Source organism: Ruditapes philippinarum, unplaced genomic scaffold (genome assembly GCF_026571515.1).
Source record: "Ruditapes philippinarum isolate M1 unplaced genomic scaffold, ASM2657151v2 ctg336_1_1_1_1, whole genome shotgun sequence".
In the NCBI taxonomy this organism is placed as follows: Eukaryota; Metazoa; Mollusca; class Bivalvia; order Venerida; family Veneridae; genus Ruditapes; species Ruditapes philippinarum.
Window position 1 is genome coordinate 17,019 of NW_026859998.1, and position 21,911 is coordinate 38,929.

At 33.4% G+C, this 21,911-nt stretch overlaps 1 protein-coding gene across 1 annotated transcript in view; it reads left to right on the top strand.

Annotated features, from left to right (window-relative positions):
- Window positions 1-21,911, top strand: part of LOC132758571 (phosphatidylinositol 3-kinase regulatory subunit alpha-like) — a gene marked incomplete at its 5' end in the record, with an annotated part of 74,757 nt that overhangs the window by 9,273 nt on the left and 43,573 nt on the right. The window contains 2 exon segments of the mRNA XM_060750247.1: window positions 599-696; window positions 15,489-15,623. Of these exon segments, the coding sequence (XP_060606230.1) occupies window positions 599-696; window positions 15,489-15,623 (233 nt within the window).

Sequence of the window (21,911 nt, forward strand, 5' to 3'; positions counted from 1 at the left end):
CTACCACAAAGGCACAAACTTTGAATGACCACGAGTCAAAAGCTGTATTTACAATTGCTTGAATAATGTTTGTTGATACTTGAATGAGCAAAGAAATGTTTCTCTGTGAAACTAAAACAAAATAGCACATAGAATATAATGTTGTATAGCACTGTATAATAAACCTATGCAAAAGTTACACAAATAATTCACCTTTTGTCAAATAATGGCTGTGTTCTTTAAGTTGGTTAAAACATTAAAAAAAACTTACTCTTTGATAAATGAAATAATAAATTCCAAAGCTTTTGAAATGTTTGGTGTGTATATATTATCTAATAGTCATCTTATTTAAAATAGATCAATCATTAACCTTATGTCAAATTTAACAGATTTTTTAAAGGCCTCCCCATCCCCCCCTCCTCCCACAGACTTAGAGGAGAGGTCATATAGATTTGCTCTTTCTGATCCTGCTGCCTCAAGTAGTGGATTGTGGGGGACATCATCAATGTCCTCTGAACTTAAATAGTTTCTTTCCAGACACTTAATATCAAATACTAAATAATATTTATATTTTATGTATTGTTTACTATGTAACTGATTACAAATCATTATTTTGTAGCATGTGGTGCTTGTTGCCATGACTGCTGCGTAGAATCTGCCAAAAGCACCTGCCAAAGAGTTAGGACAGAAGAAAATTTTACATCAGATAGAAGCGTGGTAAGTGCCCTTTTTGGACATGATAATAACTAGTAAGAATGTTTGTTACAGATGCTTGTTTTTGTGATAATTTGAAATGTGACATGCTATGGGACACAGACAAGAAGGAAAAACAGACAAGCTCAACTCTTAAAAGGGACACAGAAAACAGAAAAAACCAGACTGGCATACTTTTCAGTGGGACTTTTATTTCATATTGAACTCTCTAAAATGTCAGTCCTATTGAAAAAAAGTGAAATGAAAAATTATTTTGATGTAATAACTTTTATCTGATTGACTTCAAGCATAATTTGCATTAATACTCGGAGGTTATTGTCATGGCTCCTTGTCAGTGTTGTATTCCACGAACCCTTTGAGTGCTAATTTTGTATTGACGGCCTTTGAGTGCCTATTTTACATGAACAGTTTGATGGCTAATTTTGAGTGCTCATTTTGCTTGAGCCCTATGAGTGCTTTTCTGCATGGACCCTTTGAGTGCTAATTTTGTATGGACCCTTTGAATGCTTATTTTACATGAACACTTTGATAGCTAATTTTGAGAGCTAATTTTGCATGAACCTTTGGGTGCTCATTTTGCACGAACCTTTGAGTGTTATTTTGCATGAACTTATTGCGTGAATCTTTTGATGGGTAATTTTGCATGACTCTTATATCTGCTAATATGTGTTTTCTATAGGACTGTCATTTAGTATTGTGACATCCAACATTTGATTCAATTTAGATTATCAATACCATTAAAAACACATTTCTCCAAGTCTTGTGTAAATATCTCTGAATTTTCATTATTAAAATCACTTTCTTGTACTTCATGAACTGTAAGGATTGTTTCAAATTCAAAGCAAATGACTATTAATTGTTCATTGCAAAAAAGGGAAATGAGCAGAGGGTTTTTTTTTAACCTTCTGTATATGTACTTAAGTGTTAGTCATTAGGTTTTGATTTGTTGTCAAAATAGCAAGGGATATGTGCAACTGGCAGTGTCTCCGTGGTCGAGGGGTTAGAGTCGATGACTTCTAATCCAGTAACCTCTCTGGCGTGGGTTCGATCCCCGGGAGATGCTTTGGTAGTTTAGCGTGGAGGAAGGTAGTCTTAGGTACTGGTGTAACTCTCCAGGAACGATGGTTAGGAAACTACCCGCCTATATGACTGAAATACTGTTGGGAAAAGGTGTAAAATGAAACATACAAACAAAACAGTGTCAGGTGTAAAGCTTGGGTTTTTGGAAGGGCCTTTACCATTAGTATCAAAACCTGTAAAGTTTTCTATGGTATGGGGGGACATAGTCTCAAGATCACTCTGAAATGATTAAGGTAAGTAACAATGGACAATTTCCAAATTGAACACATGGCAGATTTGTAACACATTTCATCTGATGAAGTAGAAAGATTTTGTTAATGTTTTTATATTTCTAGAATATATCATACATGTACATACACATGATGTCATTGCCAGATTTATCTAAATCTAGCTTATATACAGAGATTTTTGTCCGCTAGCTGTATGTCATTAACCTATTGGAAAAAAAAAAGAGCTTGGAGGGATTGGCTCTGTATAGAATCGAATATATTCGGCATAGAGGTCAAGCCGTATGACCAGTTCTTGATATATGTGTACGTGACTGTGTAGGAGCAGTAATGGTTATTCATTTTCCAATACAGCATCTGGCGTGGAAAGAGACTGAGTTTATACTGACCATTTTTCCCCCTATATGGCCTGATTTAGATCATTTCCGACAATCGTGTTTTTTTATTTCTGAGACTAAACCATTATGAATGGCAGTGCTATGAATGGTTATTTTAGTCCAAGGGACTTGTCTGTCAAAATGTTAAAATCTAAAGCAGCCAACATTTAGTTATAGAGTATGGTAATCCTAAAAAAATTCAATGAAGATTCAGGTTGGCCTATGCCTTATAATTTTTAGATTTCTTTAATGCTTGAAGTTGTATTTATGTTTTCTTGTAAAATAATGTACATTGTAATGGTAGCAAAAAGGGAACCCTCTGTGAGAATGCATACCAGGAAGAATAAAAATAAACAGTGTGAATATTTTTTAAAAAGATTGAATGGGTGTTAATTTGTTCTTTGGAGTGATGTAGATAGGTGTGTCTGTATCATGGAGGTGTGGTTTATTTGACAGCAATCTGTTAGAGAAGATGATGCTGATATCATCATAACAATCAATATTTATGGCCTACATTGTATATTTATTACCATACAGCCTTGCCATATAAACTGTAAAATTAATAGGTTAAAAAGCCCAGAGTCTATGGTAATTTAATGCTTAAAGGTTTAATGGGAGTAATGACCTCTAAGATCGAAGAATGAAACCCCAGTACACTGAGCAACTGGCTGGAGAAGAATAGACAATTGCTGAACACGAGGACATGAAGACTGTCGACAAGGAACATTACACAAGGTATTAGACAAGATGTACAGTGGACATTGACCTCTGTCCTAAAGGTTCTGGACTGTCTGATGACCTTTGTCTTCTACCTAAGAGGAACCCAAACATCCAAAAAGAAGACAATATTTCCTCAGTGCTACAGCAAGTTTGAGTGGCCTGAAGGTTACACCATTATAGATACAACAACAACCTAACAAATGGGAAACCACTAGAGAAAGTAGAGAAATTTACATACAAATGTTCCAGGGCAGCAATTGAAGTTACTGCAACAGAAGAATGGGAGACTATAGCAAAGAATTTGACAAGCTGTGGAGATCTACTGTACTCAGCACTCATACTATGGTCAGGATCTTCAACAGCAATGTTCTCTGTGATCTTCTCTTGGGATCAGAGTGATTTAACCCCTCCGTTTCCATAGAAAATATTTTCAATGCTTTATCAATTGACCTATGAATGCCTCCTGACACATTTCCTTAAGATTTACTCTTTCATGGACACTGGCATGGGAGCAGAGACCGACCAAGAGAAACCTGCAGACAAACTGTTCAGAAGGACCTGAAATAATAGAAATGGCACCTCCTTATAAGCTGTAGATAGAACCAGATGGAGATCCCTTGCAGTTGCTTCAAGCACCAGACAGCACAGAGTGAGTGAGTCAGTGATTGTCAGTCAGTGATTGAATGGCAGGATATGAATATTTCTATAGTGCTTCCAAAAGTCTCAACACAGTATTCAATACTGTTTAAGTATCAGTTGTTATGAAATTGACTGAAAAAAGTTTGTACAAGTTATAGGGTATATCAAATTGTTTTGCTGACTTAAGAAATTTAATTCAGTTTAGACATAATATCACAGTTAATAAAATATTTCCCAATTCTACTTAACCTTGTCAAAATAATGGTACTCTGCTGATTGTACAGGTTGTTTAACATGAGCGCAATGCTTATCCTTGTCTTTGGCTGACTGTATAACTTCAAATTTTCCATCATTTACTTGTATGCCCAAGATTAATGGACATTTGCTGACATTGACAGTCACAAAACTGGACACCGGTCAAGCCCATTTTTAAAAATTCTGTAATTGAGATGCATTCTATATCTTAAAAAAGTGTCACCGATTAACTTTTATGACATATTGCATCCGGATATTTGTACAAAGTCATGTTTAAATTTGGTTTAACCAATGGTTGAAAATTTAATCTTTGCCTGAATTAATGGCAATGCACTCAAAACTCACACCTTTAAGCCTTAGCAAGATCACATGTGCAGTAAATTACAGCTTTGTAAATAATCCGTATACAGTGCTTTTAAAGTAACTTGAAAACTTTGTTTGGTACAATCAAATTTGAGACTGATCTTCGAACATTTCGCCCTTTTTTGTATTATCTTCAAACATTATTCTAGCTGAATTCATACTGAGGGTAGATGGGTACAAGTTCTCGAGCCTAGAATAGGCTTACAAAAATAGATCAGAGATCTTAGTCTAAATCTGTGATAGCTTCTATAATTATGATTATAATGGTACCTTTTGTTCTTTCAGTGTACAATAGTGCTATCAAAGAAAAAATTATCGGTATTTTTAATTGAAAGACATAATTAAAAACAAACGTATCAGATTTACCTTTTATCTAGATAGGTATTATTATAGAAATATCAAAGCTTTTGAAGATAAATATTCAATGTCATGGCAGAGTTTAAAAGATAATATTCAATTAAAACTTCTGTGTCAATCAGTTGTGGGGTCTACCTGTTATAATTGTTTAAAATCTAACCAAACTTAAATATATAAAACAATTGTCTTCATCTAAATTAATTATAATTTATGATGTTTGTCTATAGTTTCTGTTTAAATTGAGAGCCAGCCAAGCTAAAATCATTAACAAATTTTTTTTACAAACTGATTTGAATTCCGAAGATATGTTGTTTTTAAAACAAACTTAATTAAGAATAATTATGAAGTTGCTAATGTGTTAATTATACCAAAAAGGTTTGTTTACCTTAAAGCATTGTTTTTTGGTGGTTTGTTCGTCAAGCAGCTGGGATACATCTTAACCAAATTAAGAGCTTTTGATATCTTTAAAAGTGCATTTTAAATTCATTTCAGTTTGTTTTTTATTCTATTTTTGCACATGTGTGCGTGGTACTGTTGACACATAGTTAATTAAAGATTTCATCACCAACAAATTCGGCTTAAAGTATAAATACAGATATGACAAATCATCTTTATTTCAATGGTCTCTTTCTAATGTTGGTTACCCTGTAACCTGATGGTCAATTTTGTTTAATGTACTTGCTCCAAATTGAATTTGAAGCAGTCCAGTAGTAGTTCAAGGGATTTTAGTATCACATGAAATAGATTTAGTAAGAAATGAAGCAAGTAAAGATTGAGCAGACACACCTGTCACAGGAATTGGTGAATCAGCATGCTTGATAATATAGTTACATATCCTATTAGGTTAATTTAGATCAGTTAAGGCCCAATACCTCTTATACCGTTGATTTCTGGGTTGTTTCCATATTGGTGGGTTGTTTTCATATTGGTTGAGACCCGATATCTCTTATACCGATGATTTCTGGGTTGTTTCCGTAATGGTTGAGGCCCGATACCTTGTATACTGATGATTTCTGGGTTGTTTCCATATTGATTGAGGCCCTAATTATATCTGATACCAATTTCTGGGTTGTTTCCATATTGGTTGAGACCAGATACCTTTTATGCCAATGATTTCTGGGTTGTTTCCATATTGGTTAAGTCCCGGTATCTCTTATAGAGATGATTTCTGGGTTGTTTCCGTATTGGTTGAGACGCAATACCTCTTATACTGATGATATCTGGGTTGTTTCTATATTGATGGAGGCCCTATATCTCTTGTACAGATGATTTCAGGGTTGTTTCCATATTGGTTAAAGCCCGATATCTCTTATACCAATGATTTCCAGGGTTGTTTCCATATTGGTTGAGACCAAATACCTCTAATACTGATTGATTTTCTTGGTTGTTCCATATTGGTCGAGACACAATACCTCTTATACCAATGATTCTTTGTTGAGCTGCAGGCACTTTAAAAGCAAGACCAGAAGTATACTTATTGCAGTGCCAAGGTCACATAATTAGATTGGTAATTGTCTTATTTTGTATTAATATATTTTGCATGCTTAAAGTTCTAGCAAGACTTGGGGCTCGAGCTTTAAATCTGATTTTAGCACTAGCCTGAGCGACAGTATAGTTATCTGCTATTTGCCGCCTCATACTGATGATGTCATTAAGATATAAAATTCATGTAATTGTTCAAAAAATAATTCAAAGCTTGCACTGCAATGGAACTTAAATAAATAATGTTTACACTATAATTGCATTATGATTAGAATGCACCTAGTTTAGTGCACCATAATCCCCGACTTCAGAGTCACGCAGCTGTTCAATGCACGGTTAATTTTACTTCATTGCCTCTCTATGGATCAGATTATAATTATAAAAGACATATTCTATATTCAGCTTATCATAGAATCATTGTAACCTATCCATATATATATATATATAAATTGACTAAATGGCTAACTAGGCTTTATACAGTCACAAAAGAAGCACTGGGACGTTAAGCTTGTTCTAGTGCAGTAATATATTGGTCACCGAATTCTATTGTTTTATAAATGATTAACCATATAGATTTAATTTTTTTTTGGTCTAGATATTGTAACATTGCATGCACATCCATTTTTTTTTTTTAAATAAGTACCGTGTTGTTTCCATTTAATGCCCCTATGGGCTTGCAGTTTTTCCAAAGGGGGTGCTAATTAGAATTATAAAAATTTGCTTTGAAATATGCTTATTAAAGATACAATTCAAATATAAAAATCATTATTCATTATTATGATCTAATATATAATACAGGATTTTTAAAATGATTTTACATTACTTGAGTGTAATTAATTATTATATTTTAGATAAAAAGTACTTTGATTTTTTGGATTGCTCTTTCATTACGGATTATAAATCTTTAAGGTAAGATTTTTTTTCTTCTACAAAATGTGGTAGGGGCGCTTATGAGAGGGGGTGGCATTAAATGGAAACAATACAGTATTTTGTTATATTGTGTTTCTGTATCTGAAAATAAATGTTTCTATATGCATGCATTGCTTTATTATTTATTTCAATCCTAATACTGCTTCTGAATTGTACCTCATGACCATACAATATACATGTATTTCCATATTGGACTTAGTTACATCTACAATAATGAACCTGTAGAGGGAAAAGTCATACACTCATACTGGACAGGAGTAATGTTATATAATGTTGTCAGTGTGTAAATATTGATAGTTCTGTAGGTTTACAAGAATAATGTTGTCAGTGTGTCAATATTGATAGTTCTGTAGGTTTACAAGAATAATGTTGTCAGTGTGTCAATATTGATAGTTCTGTAGGTTTACAAGAATAATGTTGTTAGTGTGTCAATATTGATAGTTCTGTAGGTTTACAAGAATAATGTTGTCAGTGTGTAAATATTGATAGTTCTGTAGGTTTACAAGAATAATGTTGTCAGTGTGTAAATATTGATAGTTCTGTAGGTTTACAAGAATAATGTTGTCAGTGTGTAAATATTGATAGTTCTGTAGGTTTACAAGAATAATGTTGTCAGTGTGTAAATATTGATAGTTCTGTAGGTTTACAAGAATAATGTTGTCAGTGTGTCAATATTGATAGTTCTGTAGGTTTACAAGAATAATGTTGTCAGTGTGTCAATATTGATAGTTCTGTAGGTTTACAAGAATAATGTTGTCAGTGTGTAAATATTGATAGTTCTGTAGGTTTTCAAGAATAATGTTGTCAGTGTGTCAATATTGATAGTTCTGTAGGTTTACAAGAATAATGTTGTCAGTGTGTCAATATTGATAGTTCTGTAGGTTTACAAGAATAATGTGGTTAGTGTGTAAATAGTGATAGTTCTGTAGGTTTACAAGAATAATGTTGCCAGTGTGTAAATAGTGATAGTTCTGTAGGTTTACAAGAATAATGTTGCCAGTGTGTAAATAGTGATAGTTCTGTATGTTTTACAAGAATAAATGTTGTTGTTAGATCTTTACATTTAAAATCAAACTTGACATAAATAATACATATGTAAGTTCTTTAGGACATGAATGGTGTTGTATTTTGTTGTCAGTGTGTAAATATTGATAGTTCTGGAATAATCTGCATGTAACAGAATTATGTTTGTTCCGTCTGCATCAAAGCTGGAAGGTCGCCATCTCACCTAGATTTTGTACGCCAAAATAGAAGTAATATTTAACATGCTGGTATGCATAAAGATTATTGGAGACTCTAATAGTACATTGTCTGTGCATTTAAAGATCAGGATTTTAGTAACTATGTTACAACAGTCTGTTAAATTATAAAATGATATACATTTTACATAATAAAAAATAGTTTAAATGTGAAACATTTACTTATATAACGTTGACATATTTGCGAGCACAGAAGTGATAATACATGATTTTATTGGACTGAAAATTTGTGCCATATTTCTGACAAGGGTCAAGGTTACATTCAACAAAAACTTCTGATGATCATTCCCTTGAGCTGCTTCGATAGTTGACCAAAAAGAGCAAATTTTAAAATTTAGAATCTTTAAAATGTTACTTACATACAAGCATATTATAAATGTTCAGTTATTCTTATATCATATAACTCATCTTAAATCTTGATTATAATCTTCCTAGATTTAACCAGTTCTTAGGTTTCATAATGGCGAAACATGGCATTGACCTCAGTAGAACTCGAACCTGAGTTGAGCACCAATAGGCCACAGCTTCCTTTAGTTCAGAACCTAATTTAGTGACCCTTAATGACTAAATTGTTTCACCGGCACATTATTGATATAATATATCACTTACTGGTTGGGAACCAGTTTCTGGACAAAATTTTCTTATTCCTTTAATGTCATAGCTAATGGAACTGTTAACCATATGAAATTTTGAATATGAGCAATCAATTAACTACCCAGTGACACCAGCAATGGATAAAGGGAGGGATGGGGGGGGGGTTAAAATATGTCAGCTGATGTGTCACATTCATAGAGAACTAGTTTCCAGACATATAATTGGCTGTTGATAAAGTCATATTGGCTGATATGTTGTAACAAATAGACTTACCTACTAGATGTGTCTTCATGCATATATTGCTTTAGTAGCCAATTGAACATGTTTGAGTACCCAAATGAAGGCTTGTTGTTAAAGTATAGCCAAATGAACATTTGGGGGAAAAAAACACTTTAGATCAATTATGTCTGCATGATTGAATGTGTAAATCAAGAATGTTCTGGGCTCAAATTTACAACTGGCAAACTTACAAAATGCAAATGAACAAAAAGAAAAATGGGGTCAAATAGCAAGCATTAGGAAGGAAAGAAAAATTGTGACTTTAATATTTATTAATTGGTTTTAATTTGTTAAGAAATTGAAAAAAAAATCATCACCCAGGGTGATTCAGCCATTTAAAACATTGCCAACTTTTTTCCTGATTTTGCTATTTCAACAGATCAAAGAAAAATTAAAAATCTTCAAACTTACTCTGCTTTTACTTTGTCAATGAGTATCGGCCCATAATGTGGTGTAGACAATTTTTACCCCGTCAGAATGTTGTGCGTGAGTCATTTGAGCATGTTTCCAAAACATCAGAAGTCTGAGACATGGATTCAGTTAGTGACAATTATGGGACTAATTAACATATTTCAAATTAACTTATTTAACAATTTAAGGAATTAAGTTTTGATTACATATTATCAATGCCTGATAAGGCTCTTCCAAAATGATGTAGACTAATATGCTGCACTGTGTTCAGAACAGTTAAATGATAAATATCAGAGACTGCCATCAATGATTTGTCCATTTCCTGCTATGTGGATGATTCATACAGATTTGGTAGTGAATGAGGTTGCAGCTATTGCTAACCAAAGTAAACAAAATACTATGCATTTGCTGAGGACTCAATATGCCCTAAAGAGAGGTAAAATTGTTTTCATAACATGGGTAAAACATCTGTATGTCTATGATATTCAATAGAAAAGAAAATCGTCTCTCTTAAATAATTAAACCAACCTTTCTGATGATACAGATTTAAGATTAGCAATGATAAAGCTGAAATATAGATGTTATTATACTTGTCCAGAAACTGTTCCAGTCCAGTTACTGGCTCCCAACCAGTATTACTCAGGTTCCCATCTAGTATTGTATGGAGTAAATGACACTTCTAAGTCTCTTTTAGTTGTGAATTTTTGCTTGTCAACATAAACCATAAAAAACACTTGTTTCAAAGTTCTTGAATGCCAAAGATTTTAGATATCTAGCATGTAAAATGTTTTAATTGCTCCTTTAAACAAGGTATAAAAAAGCATGCCCCTCAGGTATGTCCTTCAATTTAATTTGTGTTTATTTGTAATTTTATTTTAAAATAAAATTTATGCATAATATATTGTTGTTAAATGCACAATATTTTGTTTTCTGTTACAATTATGTATAGGTTCTTTCGTACATTGTTGATTGACCTTTATTTAGATAAGTATTATAAATATGCTCTTATATATATAAATGAACAAATTTCAGCAGTTAAAAGTAACCTTATTCTTAAGGAGATAGTAATTTGCCTTTAGGAAATAAGGGCTAGATGTAATTAAGAGAGTAACTTTAAGTTTCTGAATTGCATCCGGCCTTGATTGACAGGCGTCACTTTGGCACCGTGATAATGTCCTTGAGATCCCTGTACAAAACCATTCAAGATGAGATTAGTCACTTATAAAAATTCTTGAGATGTAAAAAATCCAAACAAAGTCATAGTTTAAGTTGAATGAGGTCATAGCTAAATTGCAGGGTTTCTGTATACAAAGCAACTTTGTCAACTTATTGCAATAAGTGGTTAACCACTATTAAATATAGAAGGACTTAACCTGTTACTGCATTAAGGTAAAATTTTAAAGGGCGGAAGCTTGATCCAGCTCATTGATTTAGCTCTTTCAAAGAAAGCTATTGGTTCTGCTGAAAACAATTGGGGGTGGGGGGAATTGGGAGGGAGGGCCCGGGAGTCAGGGTCTTTCTGTATCATGCTGTAAGACAAAGCACAAGAATGTTGCTATTCAGATTCAAACAATTGAAACAAATGTTCAACAGTGATAAAGACTTATCAAAGTTTATAAAGTAAAGTTTTAATCATCATCTCAGTTGCCATGACAACACATAGTATGTCTGCTTTTAAATATAAGGCTAAAATAAGGTTCAAGTACTGTTAACCTTTAGGCTAGCTAATAAGTGAAACATGTGTAAGGGTTGACATTATTGTGAATTATAATATATTTCATTTGAAACATACATTGTTATTTTATGGTTGCTCAACTGTAACCGGAAACCTGCTGAATCACCCTGCATTGAATTTGGAACAGTCCATTCAAAGATGAAAAACATTAAGAACATCAAAAATTTAGCTAACAGTAGAGATTCTTATTAGTTTGCACAGATGTGCAGGCTGGTGGCAGGCTTGATACTGGTGGTTAAAGAGATTCCTGTTGATTTGAACGGTGAACATTTATTGGTTTGGAGATGATCAAACTTACAGAGTAGGCAAAAAGTATGGAGAGTGGTCACCATGCAAAAGCTAAATTCATAATTTATTTAAATGTTCTAATATAGTATTCAATCATTTGCATAAGTTATTATCATTGATGGCTTTTGCAGTTAAGAAGTAAAAAAAATCATTTTAAAAGTATTAAACAATTTTTTTAGCCAAACAAAAAGTTTCTGCTGAGTGTGTATTAGTTTTTTTTGCAGAAGAAAAGAACATCTAAGATGTGCAATTTTAGAATCAATTTACAAGGTAGAACATGTTCTAGTAAACTAAAATCAGTGTCTGCATTCTGTATCAGTACCAGGTTTTATCTTTCTATATCGGCTGAGATTCTTTGAATAAATGACAGACGGCATATTATACATTGTCATAATGTGGCCAATCTGATCATCTTAAAAACTTTGCCTCAAACTGTTGCATGCTGAATGTGCAGAAGTGTTCTCTTAATCAAGGGAATTATATGAGCCGCGTCACGACAAAACCAACATAATGGGTTTGTGACCAGCATGGATCCAGACCAGCCTGCACATCCGTGCAGTCTGATCAGGATCCATGCTGTTCGCTTTCAGTTTCTCTACTTGTTATAGGGTTTGTAAGCTAACAGCATGGATCCTGATCAGACTGCGCAGATGCGCAGGCTGGTCTGGATCCATGCTGGTCACAAACGCATTATGTTGGTTTTGTCATGAGGCGGCTCAATTATGTTTATGTGTCATTTTCTGAGATTTATAAAAATTAACCACACAATATATATATAATTCACAGTCAGATAAATTCTAGTTTTAAATGTCAGTAAGCCTTGATGGGTATCATCATTTATGAAATAATCTCTCATTCAGTTACTGATAAGCAAAAAACCCAAGTGATATAACTTGAATAAATTAAGATAATAAAAAAAATTTGAAATGATTTTGCATTTGAAAAGATCTTAAAAGTTAGACTTAATGAATTTGGTAGACTATCTGTACATTAAGTGAAAATGTCATTTTGACATTTTATGTCATATCGACATAGACATTGACCTACTGAAAATTTCACAGTAAATGCGCAATTATTATACATTTAATTAAGAAAAATGTAAATTCAGTTAGAATATCTTAATTTATGTTTTAATTAATATATAAAAACAGAAACAATATCAGTCCGTCGTAAAAAAAATCCCTTACGTGGGCCAATGTGCAATTAATACCTATGTTTTGTTAGCTCAACTATTTGAAAAATAGGGAGAGCTATTGTACTTGCTTCCGCATTGCCATCTCACTTTAGTTGAGTTTTGGGTGCAGTTGGTATCTTAAAAAAATACTAAAGGGAATGGGTTGCAAGGCCCATAACTCTCACATGGATTGTGATAAAATTATATCCTCTTTTTAATTTTTATGCCCCCCCCCATGTAATGGCCGGGGCATATAGTGTTACCCTGTTCCGTCCTTCCGTCATTCCGTCCTTCCGTCATTCCATCATTCCATCATCATCAGTTTCCGTTCATTATCTAAGTAACGGTTGCACACATTCAACTCAAATTTGACATATGGATATGTCATGAGAAAATACAGGTCAAGTTTGAATTTGGTCATGGTTCGATGATTTTTGGCAGAGTTATGCCCCTTTTACTTTAAAATAATATGAAATTTTCAGTTTCCGTTCATTGTCTCCCCAACGATACAACACATTCAACTCAAACTTGACATATGGATATGTCATGAGAAAATACAGGTCAAGTTCGAATTTGGTCATGGTTCGATGATTTTTGGCAGAGTTATGCCCCTTTTACTTTGAAAATAATATGAAATTTTCAGTTTCCGTTCATTATCTCCCCAAAGGTACAACACATTCAACTCAAATTTGACATATGGATATGTCTTGAGAAAATACAGGTCAAGTTCGAATTTGGTCATGGTTCGATGATTTTTGGCAGAGTTATGCCCCTTTCACTTTGAAAATAATATGAAATTTTCAGTTTCCATTCATTATCTCCCCAACGGTACAACACATTCAACTCAAACTTGACATATGGATACATCAAAGGAATGCGCAGGTCAAGTTCAAATTTGGTCGTGGTTCAATAATTTTTGGCAGAGTTATGCCCCTTTCACTTTGAAAATAATATGAAATTTACAGTTTCTATTTATTATCTCCCCAACAGTGTTACATATTCAACTCAAATTTGACATATGGATATGTCAAAGGAATGGGCAGGTCAAGTTGGAATTTGGTCCTGGTTCGATGATTTTTTGGCAGAGTTATGTCCCTTTCACTTTGAAAATAATATAGATACATCTTAGGAATAAGCAGTTTAAGTTTGAATTTGGTCGTGGTTCAATGATTTTGGACAAACTTATCTTTCTTGAATGTTGGAAAAATTTTGAACTTTCAGTTTCAGCACTCATACTTTTGTGGAAAGTTTGAATTTGGTCGTGGTTCAATGATTTTGGACAAACTTATCTTTCTTGAATGTTGGAAAAATTTTGAACTTTCAGTTTCAGCACTCATACTTTTGTGGAAATGTATGTAGCCATTATTTTGGCTACAAATATGAAATATGCTATTTTCAAAAGGTTAAGACTAAATAATTTCAGTGCTTTGAACATTGTATGAAAATGGCTTGTGTTAACATTGAAAAGTTTTAAGGGCTTTGAACTGCAAATGAAAAAAATAATTTGTGCAAACTAATTTGGAACTAAATATTATAACATCTGAAATTTTGGCTGCATGCGGGGGCATCCGTGGCATGATGACACATTTCTAGTTTTTAATCATATTAGCTTCTTTTTAGCTCACCTGAGCTAGCTCAGGGTGAGCTTTTAGGATCATTGAATGTCTGTTGTCTGTCGTCCGTCCACACTTGTTCGTTAACACTCAAGCGGTCACATTTTTAGGTAATTGCTTGCATGAGTTCGAACATGGATCATCACAGATGAAAAACTAAGGTCACAGGAGTTAAAAATAAAAAATCTTGTGAACACTCTAGTGGCAGCTGTTATGATCCAAGTATCCTGGAAATTGGTCTGAAAGTTTGTTTTGATGATTTCTAGGTCAAGTTTGAATATGGGTCACCTGGGTAAAAATACTAAAAAAACTAGGTCATACTTTTCAAATATGGATAATCCTTGTTTACTCTCTAGTGGTCACATTTTTGACTCACCTGTCATGAAACTTAGTCAGAATGTTTGTCTAGGTCATTGTTTGGATTAGTTCGCTGGGTCAGGTGAGCAATCTAGGGCCATCATGGCCCTCTTGTTTATTAAGATTCAGCTAAATAGTTATGTTATACTTATAATCATAAAAAGCAATATTTTGCACCTTTACAATATCTGTTATGTTCTGTTCTATGTATGAAGCTATTGTTTGGTCTGGTACATCATGATATAATCTTGCCTATCATGTCATCACAAAATTCAATGAGACACATAAATCTTGTGTGCCACATTATCCTTTAATGTCATGTTTATATCAAACATTAATCTGGTTTGCCACATTAGTATAAATGCTATGTTTTCTTACACATTAATCTGGTTAACCACATTATCCTTTAATGTCATGTTTATATCAAACATTAATCTGGTTTGCCACATTAGTATAAATGCTATGTTTTCTAACACATTAATCTGGTTTGCCACATTATCCTTTAATGTCATGTTTATATTACACATTAATCTGGTTTGTCACATTATCCTTTGATGTCATGTTTATATTACACATTAATCAGGTTTGTCATGTTTATATCATTCATTAATCTAGTACGTATGTCTTACTACTCTAATTGTTCTGTGTCTTGTAGCCCCTGGAAGACTGGACAACACAGAATGTGATGGACTGGATGGCAGCCCTTAACCTTTACCGGTATGCAGAACTGTTCCGTGACAAGGGAATAACAGGGAGGCACCTTACACAGATGGAAGAAAAAATGCTTGAGGTAAGACAAACTTTATTGATACTTCATTGATGGTCAACCATTTGTGTGTAGAGTACTAGTTAAAGCTATACACTCCAGGATTCAACGCCATCATGATAAATATGTATATATAATACATGGCTATACAGTATGTAAATCCTTTTTGGAAATGCTAGTACTTGTAATGTACAAGTTACAATAATCCAGCTTCTATCCAGCTAGCTTTAGGTATTAGGTTGGTGGTCCTCTTCAGGTGCCCTGTTATGACATCTTATTCTAGAAGGTTCTAAGGTCTTCCAGAAGGCTTTTACAGTCTTGATATACATGTAGCTTTAAACCCACCAAAACAAACCAAACTTATTAATAATAATGTGAAGGCATTAGTGTTGACCCTTGTAAAATGCTTATTAGTTGTCAATTATTCATGACATGATAAAATGCTGTTTATGTTCTTTGCTGTTGATAATTACTGTGTCTGAGAGTGCAGAAATGTTACAGAAATACTGACTATCCTCTTTTTAAATAAGTGTTAGAAGGTCACATGGTTGTTAATTGTACACCGATTGTTTACAAAACAAAATACAAAAAAATAAAACAACAACAGTTTAGTAACAATGATATACATTTTAAGTTATTAAGTTTTTATTAAGACTTGCATCTAGGATGTTTTGATATACATCTACAACCTTTAAAAGCATCATTATGATATCAACTGGTAGAAAAATCTCTAAATTTTTGCGATTCATTGAAGATCTTTGATAGAATTTTAGATTCAAGTTATTTTCTTAAGAAATTGTTTGTAGGAGGGCTGTTCGATAAATTTGAAGAATTTTTGCAGTAACTCTTTCATTTTGTAATATTTTCTCTTTATATTTACCATTATTATATATTGTAGTACTACATAAACTTTGGGTAAAGATCAAAGAAAGTTCTCTATAAAGGCCCAAAATACTCATAACCATAGTAACCCATGTCTTGCTTGTTGCCAGGCTCCATTTTTCACTGTTAATATTCTTCCAAAACATCATTTTCATAATAGAAAAAATGCTGCAAACTTAGCAGACATTTATCCCTTGTTGATCTTTGCTTTCATATTGATAATAGTAATGTTGTATGTCACAGCTATAACCCTTAACATGAAAATGTCTTAAATGGATTCATCCATCTTTTAATCTTGACAAAACCATTTCCATTTATTTTTTTTTTTTTGGCTTGCAGCCACGGCTGCAAGCCATTTCATTTGGAAAACCTGTTCCGGTTAGGTGGTTTTCTGCTTACATTTATAAGTGCATGATTGAACGGGAAACCAGCTGAAATCGTGCCAATCGCAACTTTTCGGCCTTTTCCGTCACTCTTCGGATTAATGATAATAGCCGATGTACTTCCGATTGCAATCGTGACAATTCGGGCGATTCCGTCATACTGCGGAATCAGACGAAGTAATATTACGGAAATCTAAGCTATTTTAGTTACTTCGGTAATCCCAGTTTGTTTATATAAATAGGATTCGTATTTTTACTTGATTTATTGATTTAAACCGTAATAAATTATAAACGAAATTGTTCCGTTTCAATTCTTTTTCAAGACGCAAAAGTTAGTTTCTTTTATAATTGTTTTTTGTCTGTATTAGTTTTACACAATAGAGGATGTTGACTGTAGTAGTATTCCGTCTTCAAAGGGTGGTCCAAATCACACAGTGCATGATCGAGTTATATTTAGATCTACTGAACTTGGTGAGGTAATCTAAAAATAGCCCATGCATATCATTAACCTTACCACGTGATGATTTATAGATAGCGCATCGTATCTGGGAACATGCTTATTAATTAAATGAAATGTGCACACTTGTTTCCTTTCAGTATGATAGATCTTCACGTTAGTATTTTTACGATTGATTATTTTCTTTATTAGTTTTATACAATAGAGAATAGATTTCAAATCGTTTTGACAAAAATATTCGTTTTTACAAAAATAAAAACAAATAAATATGTTGGGATGAAGGCACAACTGTGCAAGCCTTTCCTTTTAAAAGGAAACTTTATTTTTTTTGTGGAAAAACATTAACTGACAGAATAGTGAACAGTGCAGACCATGATCAGGTGGCACAGATGTAGGTAGATTCAGTTGCCCAAAAGTTAAAGATATATTGTATTCATAAGTGGTAACATTTCTTACATTTCTTATTATAAAGTAATGTTAAAAGTTTAGAATGTCATACTGTAAAGAAGTTCATCAATCCAGTCAAACCATATATGAGTATGTACTTTTAACGCCTGGTCTGTTTTTTTCTCTGTCAGACACATATCCTTCTGTCCTAAATGAAAATATATTCTTATAAACTTAGATTAAAGCTGAGAACCAATTAAGCCGCCAATCTGAAGTACATTCCAAATATAGTAACAGATGTTCTGTATAAATACGAGGGGGAACCAGTGTGAGAACTAGAACTTATCTCTCAAATCAGCTGATCATGCTTGTTTTTCCTGATTCTGATGTTCACAGATTGTCTATTATATTCACAAGCCTATAGAAGCTCTGTACTTTTGTAATGATATTAAAGCCATCTCAAATATTCAATATCTTTAAATGACGAATACCTGGGTACATGACCTTAGGAGAGATGTCCCACTTTTACATGATGTCCCTCACTGATACTTGATAAGCATTTGTTCCACATTTTAACAAATGAAAGGCAGTATTGATTTGTTAAACAATATTTTTGTCATCAGAATTTTATTTCTACAGCAGACAGGAAAAAACATTATTAAGAAGCCTGGATTAAGTAACCAAACCTGAGTTCAATGCCTTAAAACAAAGATGTGAATGCCAAGGTCTGATGTTTTATATCCAGGACAAGGTCTGTGTTCTTCATTTAGATGAAAGTTCAGTAGAACACAGCATTTTGCTTAACCCTTCACCAGCTGAATTTGTGTAATGGATAGGTCCTGAATTATGGAATTGTCCTTTCAAGGTATAAGGAATATTAAGTAACAAAGCTACCAACAGCTAGTATAAACCCTGGTCAGACTACATGGAGGTGCAGGCTACTGAGGTGACAAAGGCTAAATACTGTCAAATGTGATATCCTTAAATACACACATTTCAATCATGGATTTTCAGTCTAAACTTTTACAGTGTTAAGATAGTTTTCATTGTAAGTATTGTTATTAATCTGTTTGATTTAAACCATTTAAATGCCTCTTGAAAGATTCAGAATGCTGTTAACAATAGCAAGAATCGCTGCAGTGTTGCAGTAGCATCACCAGTAGATACATTGGATTCAAACCAATTCATCCCCCCCCCCCCCCCCCCCAAAAAAAAAAAAAAACAACAACAACAAAAACTAAAGCCATGTCTTGGTGTACAGAGTTCAAAGGGGAGACTTTAAGATTGCTATAGCAGTGCAGTTATGTCTCTTTAGATGCCACATGAGCTCTTTGAGTGCACAAAAAAGGTCACAATGCATATAGTGCTTTTTGAGATGTCAATGACACATTTATTGAATAATTTAGATTGACATTAAATCATACTTTCCGAGATGTATCATAATTGATATCCCCTCAAGTCTCCTACAGTTATGTTAAGTAGGTAACAATAATATTGCTGATGTAAAAGTTTACTGATAGTTTTCTTTATTATTGCTCTGGGGGCGCGAATAATTATTGAGTTTGGGCCAAAATGTGCAATACTCAAACTTTTTACAAAATGCCTAAACATCGTAGTTTAGCTGATTATATCCTGAAATGCATTAGGAATCATTAAAACAGGTAATCATTTTACATTGTATATGGTATGTCACTCGGCAATTTGATATAATAGTTCTGATGATTAATTTCAGTTAATGCATCCATTGTTAAAATAATTAATAGCAATCAAAAATCGAGAAGCATTAAATGGTCTTTTAAGGAAACTGCCAACCTGTGAAAAAATGTGTACTCATTAGTCCCCCAACAATTATCCTTTTAACATTGAATTAATCTAAATCAGCATTCATGACTTCAGAAGGTTGATATAATCAACACTTATGTGAACTCTGATTGAATATACTGCATTTGTCGCAATCCAATTTCTCATCACTCAACAAGCAACCTCAACAGAATTAAACTGGATTCTTGGGAAAAAACTTGCGCTCAGATTGGCTTAGGATGCATCACGGTTGACAACCATGAGCCCAAGGTTTAAAATCACACTTGCAGATGATATTGATTACATCTTATGCCTCTTTTCAAAAAAGTGGGGTTATATTGCTGTGCACATGTTGGTCTGTTGGTCCGTAGACCAAACTGTTTTTGGAATACCAGGGCCTAGGAACTTCAAATTTCGTATGGAGATTGGTCATGACCAGTAAACAAACTTTAATGTTTTTTGAGTCACTAAGTCAAAGGTCAAGGTCACATTGACCTTTTATATCACAATGGTTTCTAACCAAGAGCTCAACAACCCAAGGGTCTTTACTCACAAACTTCACAGGACTGGTGCATTAATGGTATTTGGCAAGAAGATGAGTCTTATTGATATTGGGGTCAAGGGGTCAATGGTAACGTCAAATGGTTTCTGACCAATAACTCGAAAACCTTTGGGCACTATAGTCTTGGCGCTTGGTCATCAAAATCCACAAGTGTATAGCTTTTGGGGTTGCAGGGTCAAAAGTCAAGGTCATATTAACCTTGACTGTCTGAATGATTTTTGAAAAAAATAATTTGACAACCAATCAGATCTTGGCGCTCAAACTTCACAGCAACATTGGTCTTTGGCAGAAGAGGAGCCCTTTGGATGGATGGGAGCCTGAGGTCTTCCTTTTCCAGTAAAGCTGGAAAGTGGCCATTAATTTTTATAGTGTTGGTGTGACATTTAATCTAACTCATAAAATTAAAACAATTATACATCTTTACTTATATATACAATGTTCTTCCTTTCTGATGTGTTTGACTTTAGAAATCAGAAAAAGTTGAGTGTGGAGCGGCTATTGTTAGCTTATAATAACGATTGTCTGAATGTAACTGGAAAATTTTGAGTGCTAATGGCAAAATTTGATTACCTTGTATATAAATGTAGGACAAAATGTCTGTAATCCAGATGATCTTCATATAGCTTGTAAGGGTTTGGTACTAAAGTAGTCCATACTAAAGGGGATTAAATTCATTTGGTTTAAATATAGTGTACCAAAAAAAATGTAAGCTTTAAATACTTCTCATATTAAAACACAGAGAGATTTTATGATCTTAACAGAGTTGGCAAGCTTATGGCATATTGAAATTAAGGCAGATTGTGGAAAAAGCTTAGTAAAGAAGAATTGGCGAGGCGGTAAGTATTTGGCGGATCATCAGGTAGCTGGCGTCCAACAAATGAGGTTGTCTTTAGATTTGATAGTAACTGTCTGCTGTAGCCTGTATGGTGCCATAACTTTTCATTAAAAATACAGAAATTTCTTTTCTTTTTTTTTCTCCATACTTTAATGAAAGCATAGACATTATTGTATCAACAATTTTAGGTTTTTATATATGTAGATGTCTGTGAAATAAAAGGTCCAATCAAAATTTGAAGTTAAGAAAATGTTGGTTTTTAGAGATGTTATTCAAACATTTGTAGGAGAATGTAACAGAAAATAAAACAAAAAACAACAATAAAAAAAATGTTCTCAAAAACAGCAAATTGTATAGATATACAGTAAAATAAATGATATGCTTCTAAATATCATAAATGGACTCCATTTTTGTGTCGCCTCTACGGAGCCTCTAGGGATCACTTCTCCGTCATCTGTCAGATGTCCCACTTTTACATGATGTCCCTCACTGATACTTGATAAGCATTTGTTCCACATTTTAACAAATGAAAGGCAGTATTGATTTGATAAACAATATTTTTGTCATCAGAATTTTATTTCTACAGCAGACAGGAAAAAACATTATTAAGAAGCCTGGATTAAGTAACCAAACCTGAGTTCAATGCCTTAAAACAAAGATGTGAATGCCATGGTCTCAAGTTTTATATCCAGGACAAGGTCTGTGTTCTTCATTTAGATGAAAGTTCAGTAGAACACAGCATTTTGCTTAACCCTTCACCAGCTGAATTTGTGTAATGGATAGGTCCTGAATTATGGAATAGTCCTTTCAAGGTATAAGGAATATTAAGTATCAAAGCTACCAACAGTATCAACCCTGGTCAGACTACATGGAGGTGTAGGCTACACGGGTGACGAAGGCTAAATACTGTCAAATGTGATATCCTTAAATACACACATTTCAGTCTATACTTTTACAGTGTTAAGATAGTTTTCATTGTAAGTATTGTTATTAATCTGTATGATTT